Source organism: Dipteris shenzhenensis, chromosome 3 (assembly GCF_047967505.1).
Source record: "Dipteris shenzhenensis isolate YYH24624 ecotype China chromosome 3, Dip_SZ_1.0, whole genome shotgun sequence".
Lineage (NCBI taxonomy): Eukaryota > Viridiplantae > Streptophyta > Polypodiopsida > Gleicheniales > Dipteridaceae > Dipteris > Dipteris shenzhenensis.
The window spans coordinates 51,963,203-51,973,571 of record NC_141598.1 but is presented as its reverse complement, the minus strand read 5'-3'; the positions used below and the strand labels follow the sequence as shown (position 1 = coordinate 51,973,571).

The 10,369-nt window shown below is 40.4% G+C and overlaps 1 protein-coding gene across 2 annotated transcripts; it reads left to right on the top strand.

Moving 5' to 3' along the window:
• Nucleotides 1-2,628: 2,628 nt before the first annotated feature.
• On the top strand, nt 2,629-9,506 carry LOC147903975 (alcohol dehydrogenase 1-like). Of its 2 annotated transcripts, none has more exons than XM_087372653.1 (10): nt 2,629-2,796; nt 3,009-3,145; nt 3,233-3,279; nt 3,370-3,695; nt 3,778-3,860; nt 4,014-4,089; nt 4,179-4,240; nt 4,640-4,735; nt 4,863-5,024; nt 9,088-9,506. In XM_087372653.1, exons 1-10 carry the CDS (start codon nt 2,736-2,738, stop codon nt 9,235-9,237), a joined length of 1,200 nt encoding a protein of 399 aa, XP_087228779.1. In that variant the 5' UTR covers nt 2,629-2,735; the 3' UTR covers nt 9,238-9,506. The 2 variants fall into 2 exon arrangements, with proteins under 2 accessions (XP_087228779.1, XP_087228778.1); XM_087372652.1 differs by having other exon boundaries at nt 3,775-3,860.
• Nucleotides 9,507-10,369: the final 863 nt, after the last annotated feature.

Here is a 10,369-nt window from a genome sequence, read left to right as displayed (position 1 = left end):
ATGCAAACTTCATAAAAGACTCAAAAGATGTCCCAAGAAAATTGAATATCACTAGGGAATTGAAGATGGATTATTTCATAAATTATGGGAAACATTTAGTTCTTATAGTCAATATTTAGTAAGTTAAATATGTAGTCAAAAGTATTGAGCCCATGAGATGACATCAAGTTCCAAACTATGTTTGAAATGATACATGCAATTTAATCCAAGGTATTACCTAAAAGATTTCTCTATAAAATAACCAAATTCGTGGGTCTAAAACAAGAGTGACACTTGGTATAGCTCCACTTTTCCTAATATGGTATTTGCCATAATTAATGGCTCCTTAACATTTACAAGGATGAAGAAAGCTCACTCTATGAATATTAGAAGTTTCATCTTCTACTATATGACAATGTGAAGACATAATAAGATTTACCATTTGATGAATGCAACACATGAAAGTGACTGATATTGACATAATAAGCTATTGGCTTCCTTGATATCAATGAACAGTTTATCTTAGTCCATGAATTTCATAACTATGAAATCATTTTGAGGTCTCATAAAAAATATACTATGCCTTTTTATTTTGCATCTAGTTTAACACAAAAAATGTGAAATTGATTTAAAAACTCAAGGTTGCTGCCATATATTAACAAATGTCAATAAAGATTCTAAATAAGAATACAACATGTCAATAACACGTCTAAATAAGAATCCTACATGATGACTCTAACTTGATAAAGTCAAGACAATGCATTTAAAGAAGATTAATATTTGTAGAAGAACTCTTAAGCTTTCATTATTATTAACCCAAACTTGGTACCATTAAAAATCTATAGATAGCACAAATGGACATTATGTGAGAGAGTTCTTCATACATGGAACTAGAATGTATATGAATAGAATATGACATTGAAGTAAAAATCGTAAAATTGGAGGAAATTAGTCTTTACATGAAATTTGTTCTCTTAATCCAAATTACGCCAAGTTCATTCTGTTAAACCAAATTTCAATGTTAGCCCAACTTCAGGCTTTATGGTCTTCTTCCTTGAGATCTCTAGATAGCACAATTGAAACCATATGTAAGGGAATTTGGAATATATCGATCCTAAAATTTAAGCTTAATGGAAATAAAGAAACGTATCATTCAAGGAGAAAAAGTTGGCCTCACCAGAGTGTCTTCAAATGGTAATTTTAGTGCCCAAAATACAAATTTTTAGTAACAATGTAAAGCATTGATGACTACATATGACAGAAGGGTGTGTTTGATGATATGACATGTAGCTAGGTTGTCCCCTATTTATAAAGAGTGGTTTGATGTGTGATGCCTACCTTGCAAACATAAGGATACATTGTGAAAAACGATACGACAACTTACTAAATCCCTAGGTTTGCAAAGATTGCTCATTTGGTGAATGATGCTTCCACGTGTTTTTTTGGGGTGCAATTTGACAAGGAGTAGTGATTGACCATTGATATGCTTATTCTCATATCCGAGTCATGATCTTTTAATCATAGTCAAATGACACAAACATCCCACAAAAGACAATGCTACTTTTAAGGTCTAAATATGCAATTGTTGTGTCTAGCATTGAGCACTTTAATGGACGTGTCAACCACCTAGTCTTTTAAATTGAATCAAGGATTTGTGTTTCTAAATTTCATAGGCTACTTTTGTATGTTGTAGTGAATTTTTGGCTTGCCCCTAGGGTAGCCTTAGCAATGATGCAATTGGGGCAATGCATAAATTAGGCATTTTTTGAGTTTTTGGAAGTGCCTTTTTCCTATTAGACAATATGTTGATATGTGGCTTCTCTTCTTCATTGGACTTAAATGCAAACTTTAAACTCTCTCTCTCTCTCTCTCTCTCTCTCTCTCTCTCTCTCTCTCTCTCTCTCTCTCTCTCTCTCTCTCTCTCTATCTCTATCTCCTCAGGTCTTCCTACACACCATCTCCACCTTTTCTCCCTACCCCCCCCTTTGGTAGTACAAGTTATTGTTTCTCTACCTTTGGTTTGACCAGTCCTATATAATTAGTATCTCATCGTGTTTGTGATAAGCCTAGGATGAAGGAGCTATCTACACTTTATTGAACACGAAGCTATATGTAAAAGGGGTTGTCTATACAATTGTCTTTACGTTGATTGAAAGCGATATATAACTAAGCTTCATGATCAAGCCCACCAGTTCCATTACAATGGCCAAGAGGGTGAATGTATTATGAAACAATTAAGAGGTATCGAATGAATTGCTAAGGCTTTTACTTCCTTAGAAAGGCCTCTAGCTAAGGGTAACACATAGGGAGATGTCGGATATATTACTACAAGAAAAAAAACAAAATGGGGGGTGGGGGTTGTGAGTCCCAGCAAAGGACCCTACAAAAGGAGGCGACTCGTGTGAACTATTAATAGGGAATGGTTATATTTCTAGACTTTTCGTGGTAAGAAAGAGCTTGCTTTGAATTGCATCCCATAGAACCGAGAAACATATATTAACTGTATATTTGATTAAATATGGGGGACTTTCAAGTTTAAAAGGTGGGAGTCACTCGGGACACGATAGAAGACAAATGAGCCAGTTGTGGGGGAGGCCACAAACTTTGTATAAAGTCTAGGACTTCCTTCTGTATAACCATCCTCGCCAAACGTAGCTGCATAGCACGTCTTGTTTTCCGGCTTCTTTACTCTTCTCTCCTCTCACTCATCAACAACAATTCTCCAGTCCATCCAACTCTCCTCACCTATCAGAGACATGGATCGCAATTCGCTTGCTTTGCCTTCCTCCACCATTGGACAAGTCATCACTTGTAAAGGTTCGCACTCGCACTCTCTCTTTCCCTCCCTCTATATTGCCTTTCCGAGGAATTACTCTGTGGTACACCCTAAGCCTTCGACTTTTAAGGGGTTTGCAACCTTTGCGTTTTCCTCCGTAAATCGGTGCTCGAGTGATAGGCCGGTTGGCATGCTTTTTGGGCTATGAATAGGAAGGCAAATAACTCGTGGTTTGCCATTCATTTTGCTCCAGCTGCTGTTGCCTGGAAACCCAAACAGCCTCTTGTGATTGAAGATGTGCAAGTCGATCCACCACAGGCAGGAGAGGTCCGCGTAAAAATAACCCATACATCCCTCTGCCACAGCGATATCTTCTTTTGGGAAGCTGAGGTATTCGACATGATTTGAATTGTATCGATTTCAAGAGGATTTAAGTGGAGAAAAGGATGTTTCATATGGAGTTTTTTCTAATTGCAGGCTCTAGGGGACTTGTTTCCTCGTATTTTTGGCCACGAGGCGTCAGGGTAAGGCCAAAAACATGTTGAAGCCTCTTTCCATCGTGACCGCACGTCGGAAGATTGCAGCTTGATTCCCAATTTGTCCTTTGTTTGCAGAATAGTCGAGAGCGTTGGTGAAGGCGTAACAGATGTAAAGCAAGGAGACCATGTAGTTCCTCTATTCACGGGAGAATGTGGAGATTGCAGGCAGTGCAAGTCGTATAAAACTAATTTGTGTTCAAAGCTGAAAGTGAACCCCATTCGAGGAGTAATGCTTGGGGACCAACGCAGCCGATTTTCGATCAAAGGAAAGCCAATCTATCATTTTCTGAACGTGTCTAGTTTCAGTGAATACACAGTAGTGGAGGCTGGTTGCGTGGCAAAGGTCGATCCGAAAGCGCCAATGGACAGGATTTGCCTCTTTGCTTGTGGCGTCCCAACAGGTACTAAGTCATGAAAGATGTGAAATTCAGTAAGCATTACGACATATAACGCTTAGAGGAACAAACTAATGAATCACAGTAGGAATTGGAGCCGCATGGAACGCGGGTAAGGTTGAAGCTGGATCGACTGTCGTTGTGTTCGGGTTGGGAACTGTAGGCCTGGCGGTAAGCACAACATTGGGCCTGACTCTGCCTCCTGGGTAATTTCAATTGAAGAGTGGATTGAATTGTGGATGTCTTCTCTTCTTTTGCCGTTGAAAGCAAATCCATGCACTGCACCACAAAGTTCTCCTTACTGAATGTTTGGCACTCATCAAGGTTGCGGAAGGTGCCAGGATTGCCGGTGCCTCGCGCATTATTGGAGTGGATATAAACCCGACGAAGTTTGAGATAGGTAAGCACCTGACGGCCAGGAACGAATCGATAAGGCTGGAGCTACAATAAGGCGGGACAAGACTTGAAAGTAATTGTGTGGGTCTGCAGCTAAACAATTTGGCGTGACGGAGTTTGTGAACCCGCGTGAATCTGCCCACCCCATACAAAAGGTCAGGAAATATCTTGATGAAGATTTCATGAATGATGTGATTGAAAGGAACTGATAGCTGAGTGCAGATAGTCCAGACTCCATCCATTTCTAAAAGGAGTCGTCCAAACTTCGACTCATGAATATCATCAGTCCGTGGGAGAATTGCTTGAAAGTGGCGATGTCACAAAACTCCCTAATACCCGGAGGCCGGAACAGTGATGGAAACAGGCCCCAGGCCGGAGCAGTTTATGAAAAGCTTATATACTTAAAAGTTGTAACTTGTAACTGATGTTTCATCAGGTCACAGATATATCTGTGATATGTCATTCGTATTCATTACATAGCGTCGCCTAGGCTCTAGACTCTAGAGTCTACAAGACGATCTGATCAAAGTCACCCATTATTGTCGTGTGAGCAGGTCTTGCAGGAGATGACGGGTGGAGGCGCAGACTGCTGTTTTGAATGCGTGGGAAACGCTGATCTGATGCTAGCGGCGTTTGAAAGCACCCACGAGGTGAGAAGTAATGCGATAATAAGCTTTGAAAGCGTGCCGGACGAGCTGGCCGATTGCGTTGACGGATTTGTGGCGTGCAACGTTTCTCAACATTCATGGATGACCAAAATCTGACGTGAAAAAGCAGGGATGGGGAAAAGCGGTGCTGGTGGGGATCGAGGTGAGCGGAAAGCAGCTGTGTTTCAATCCTATGCAGCTGTTCGATGGCAGAGAAATCAAGGGCTCGACGTTCGGCGAGTTCAAGGGCAGGACTCAAGTCCCGGCGCTCGTAGACATGTACATGAACGAGGTATTTACGAAACGCCGGATCAAAGAACAGTTTAATCTTTCCGTTCAATCGAATCGTGGAAGAATATCGTCGGATCAACGTCCTTTGCTCGATCTTCCTGGACCAACTCTCGAATCTCTATCGTTGTATTGCTCGCTCGTTAGTTTCGCCGTCTCCATCTCGCCATGTCTCGACCAGTGAAAAATTTGCCGGCCAGTTCTGGTCGAGCGTTCTCCATGACACGAATCTGAAGTTTGATTGAATTTAGCTAGGTCTCTTTGAATTTTGCTAGACGTGTGTCGTATTTGCGATTGTATCATACTTTGCTTGTGTGATTTTCCACCTATTTTGCTGCTTCCCCAAGCTGCTCATACCGCTGAAAGCTTGATAATGAGAGTGTTTTGGGCATTATAGCGCTTTCCCAAGGTTTGCAGCCCTAGCAAAAATGCGAAGGTTCCCGCAAAGGGAAAGGCAGACACCACAGCTTTGATGTCAGGGGTCTTCATCGAATGCAAACTATTTCAGAACGTCATAGCTTCGGTGTCAGATGTCTTCATCAAATAGGAGCTCTAGAACGAACCATGGCCTCGTAATACTAGGGTAGAGAGCGAAATTTTCGCTCTCCACTCGAGCATTAGGGTGCCATGAATTGGCAGCGTATATTACCGGGTTCATGAGGGAAACATCACCAGCATTGCGAAGACTTGGCGTATCTTGGCAGATATGCTAGCGCGGGAACTCCCTCTTAGAATGCTGAACAAGAATAGCTCCAAACAGCCCTGCTCGGCTAGCAGCTATGCTTCTTAATCAACGTGATGACATACTTTTGGACTGCTAGCTAGGGGCTTAGCACATGGGAAGAAATTGGATGGGAATGGGAAAAGGTGGTCCCAAGTGGACCCATGCATATTTCTATCCTATTTCCATCCCACCATGTGCTAACAAAAAAAGAACTAGGGATGAATTTAGGAGGAAGAGGACACATGGCATCATTTCATGTGTTTAAGAGGTAGGGACCTTGTGGGGACAAGGACACGTGTCATCCTTCCATGTTTTTGAATCCCTAAAAAAGGGGAACCCATTCTGACTGCCAGGGTCTAGAGGCTATGGTTCAGGATGGGAGAAAAAGTGGCTACTCCCATTCTAAATCCATCCTAGACCACTTGGTGTAGGATGGGAGTAATGATGACAAAAATATTCCCATCCTAAACCCATGCTAGCCCCATCCATATGCTAAGGCCCCTAGTGGGGCTTAATCAATGTGGTGACATACTTTTGGACTGCTAGTGGGACTGGGCTAGCCCGCCCTTTTAAGGCGATACTAGTATGAAACCGGTGCTGCGCACATGAATGCAAGCCATTGAAAAACTTTAGAGAATCATCCAATTAATTACGAACAAGGATCATGTCAACCTTTTGAAACCCTCAGATTGACAGAGATTCCCTCTTGCATAAGTATTATTGAGATATAATTGCTCCACGGTGAGTTTCTTTTTCAGCTTGACCACATCATGACCATCACTTTCGCTTCTTGAAATATCCGATAGTCAATCGCCAACAATTATTGAAGCATCCATTAGGTTGCAATCTTCAGCCAAATGCTGAGAGCCTGAGAGACATTCTCCTACTCGTGTGATTGCTAATCAAGAACTTGATAACCAATAGACCAATTTGCGGTTGTCACTTGAAGGTCAAGGATGGCTGGTGCATTCAACATGAATCTAGATTGAGAGCCGCAAAGGGGTTTGTAGCAATTGCATAGAAAATAGAGCATGCTGAGAAAAGTTTAAAGGAAAAGGATTACTCTCCTATCCTTTCGATATGAAAATTCCTCGTTTGAAGGACAATATGATATACAAAAGTCCGGCTTCAAAGGGAGTGCACAAGATGCTCTGAAGGTCAAGGATGGCTGGTGCCTTCACGTTTTACCTACTCTGTAAGGTAGAAATTAGACCTGCATAGCCCTTTAGCCATAGGCTCCACATAGACTTAGAAAGTCCCGAACTCAGCCTTCGTCTGTCTACTGGTTATAATGCGAGAGGTGCATGGATTGATTGATCAAGCAAAGAGAAACAGAGATAAAGAGAGGCTGAGAAGCCATGAGGATTGATAGTGCCAAAAAGAAGCTGAGATTGAGAGAGAGACAATGGGTAGAGAGGTCAAAAAGCCATGAAAATTTCAATCCACGATTGAAGCTGTAACTGATTTCAATCCACGATCGAGATTGATTAGATTAAATCCAAAGGCTAACATTTCTCCAATCATCCTCCCCCAAACCCCTTGATAATAGAGAAAGTAGATGGTGGGTTTTTGTTCCAAAGGCCTTCCATGGTTTTCGATTGTATGTTTGTTTGTTTGTGTTTTACTTTGTTAAGGAGGTCATTAGTATTTACAATCATAAGTTACCTTAAATCATTAAACGTTTCATTAAAAGCTAGGCTATATTGGTTTTGTCACCTTATCCACTTCCATGTGCTCCCTTACAAGGCCTTCGGAGCAACCACTTTAGGGTGTTTATAGACTACACCCACACATGCAAGTCCATGGTGCATTGAATGCATCTGGGCCATGGGTTGGATTTTGGCAAGAATCTTGCCCGTCCTTGATTAGTTTGTAAACACTGTTACCTAGAAAAGAAATTAGGACAAGAAACTAGACACTAAGCATGGCGACGCTCAAGGGCCATAGAGGAAAGGAGAGCGTGAGGATGAAATGTTATCATGGGAGGAAAAAAGGGATTAGAAGGGGAGGGAATGAAGAGGGAGACTATGGCACAAGGGGAAAGGGAGAGAGGGAAGAGAAGCATGTATATGATGGGAGGGAGAATGTAAAGATGGAGACATCAAAGGAAGAGCACCATGCTTTATTTGAAAGGAAGGGAAGGGGGAAATCAAAGTACTAGCTAGGTGGCTTTACAAGAATGAGTGTGTCCCATCAAGGAATAGCCCCCTCCTTTTATAGCCAAGAGAGGGGGTCTCTCCTAATAAATGCATCCTCCCACATGCATGGTGTGTGTGGAAAAGTCTCCCATGTGGGCTAGGTGGTTACGCACTCTAAATTGTGTGTGATGGCCCTTTGCCTCATTTTTCCACATAAATCAAGCCCCATATCTTAAGTCTATGATACTCCTTTAATCTCTTCCCAATTTTATAATACGTTCAAACCTCTAGGAGGATAAGTGGAGGGTTGGCACAAGGAATCTTGCCACCTCATCCTACTTTCCCCCTTGGAACTTCTATACCTCCCCCACATGGGCCTATCCTATATGGAGGGAATAACCCAATATAATATCCATCTCCACCTATTTTATATTACTTCTCCCATGGACTTTGAGCCATTTTTCACTAAATGTAGGCATGGGACCGCCTAGGTGGAGGGGTGGCACATGGTCATGCCCGGCCACCTTATATTTTATAATATTACTACCATGGATTATGTACAACACACATTATGGGTCCTCTTACGTGGAAGGGTGGCACATGGTCATGCCCTGCCACCTCAACCTTGGGCCCTATGCACTCCATATTTTATCATACTATTGCCACACATACAAACACATACATATTAATGCCTTTTTTCTTGGACAAATTTATCCATAACACACCCACTCCAAAGCTAGATGTTTTTTAGAATCTATAGGTGAACCCTATGAAAGGTTTTCACATCAAAAGCAACTTTTTGGGTTGAATGTTTGTGAACCAAAGGCTTTCACGTAGTGGGATAAGCATCCATGCTCCCTTGTTTGAATTTTCTTGAAACTTTAAACTTGATGTTTGCTTATAATTTCTTTAGTTATATAATCGTGTGCCCTCTTAATCTCATTTAATGCCTACCATCCAATCACCAATCCCATTTGTCATGCGTCCTCTCTTTAAATATCACCACATAAACATACATGCATCAAGTCCTCCAATTAACTAGTAGTGTTACTTGTGTCTCATTTTTAATGTGATTATATTTGCTTTTATCATCTTCCATGGCCACCACAGTATTGTGCTTGCATCACAAGAACATTGGGGTCACCTTCCCTTGGCAAAGGATTGTCAACTTGTTGCATAATTATTTTTGTATATGATTGTTGCAGGAGTTGAACATCGATGGTTTTGTAACGCATGAGCTACCATTCACTCAAATCAATGATGCCTTCAATTTGTTGATGCAAGGAAAGAGCCTTCGATGTGTCATGCACATGTCCCACTCTCCCAACATCACAATTGAAAAGGATATACCCTAGAATACTTTATTTTTGTAAATGCCCTTACATGGTCTAGGTAATTATGTACACTACCTTCCAAAAAAATGGTTATACTTGGTGAGATTATCAAGATCATCTCATTATAAAGAATATGTGATTATGTGATAGACATTTGCTTGGTTACAATCTATCAACAAAGTTTTAATGTTATTAATAAAGCCTATCTAATGTAAAGGATCACTACCTTCCAAAGATGCTTGGCGAGATTGTCAAGGTTGACTCATTATGAATTACATTTAGCTATGATAGACATGTTCTTGTCTACAATCTACCAACAGACTTTTAAGGTTATCAATAAAGCTTATCTAAATTTAATGGATCAATTTGTTTTGTTTTGTGTTTTTCTTTTTGGCTTCTCTTTCTAAAAGTAGCATATCAATAGATCTCCTCCTTGCATGTCAAAATAATTGGATTGTGAGAATCAACTAGTGCCTCCAAGATAATGTGTATTGAATAAACATGCGTCACTTTTTTCAATTAGGCAACAAGCTAATGAAATACTCTGATTTATGTATCCTACGTTGTGCAGTTGCTCCTAATGAAATACTACTATTGCTTTGATTTTTTTCTTGTCTGTACTTTATCCAATATGTTTGTCCACAATGTAAGGTAAGGGGGTGCCTCAAAGCCTAATCCATACTAGTGTGCATATCCTCATTATTTGCCATGTTGATTGGCTATCCTAGTCATAAAATTGGTCTTGCAAGAATAGATTTTGCACTCAAAACTTATTTCATTGATTTTGTACTTGTTAAGGTACAAATTCATTTTTATAGGTACTTTTGTACTAGTTTTAGATAAAATTTAAGGAAAAACTCACTCTTTGAAACACAGTATGTAGATTGACCATGATGAAGCAGAATATCAAATAATTTTTGTTACAAATGTTCCCTACTTCCAAACATCATTATACAAACATCACGGTGTAACCATGATGTATAATATATTATTTTTTTCCATGAAGATAGATTTTTCAAAATATTAGAAGAATGTAGCTTAGGCATGGAAGGAGCATGGAAGGTTATCAACTAATCTTTTTTCGTGAGAGAAACTATTTTTTCTCAATCCTATGATGAAAATGTGTTATAGTAATACTAAACTATTGTTAAAT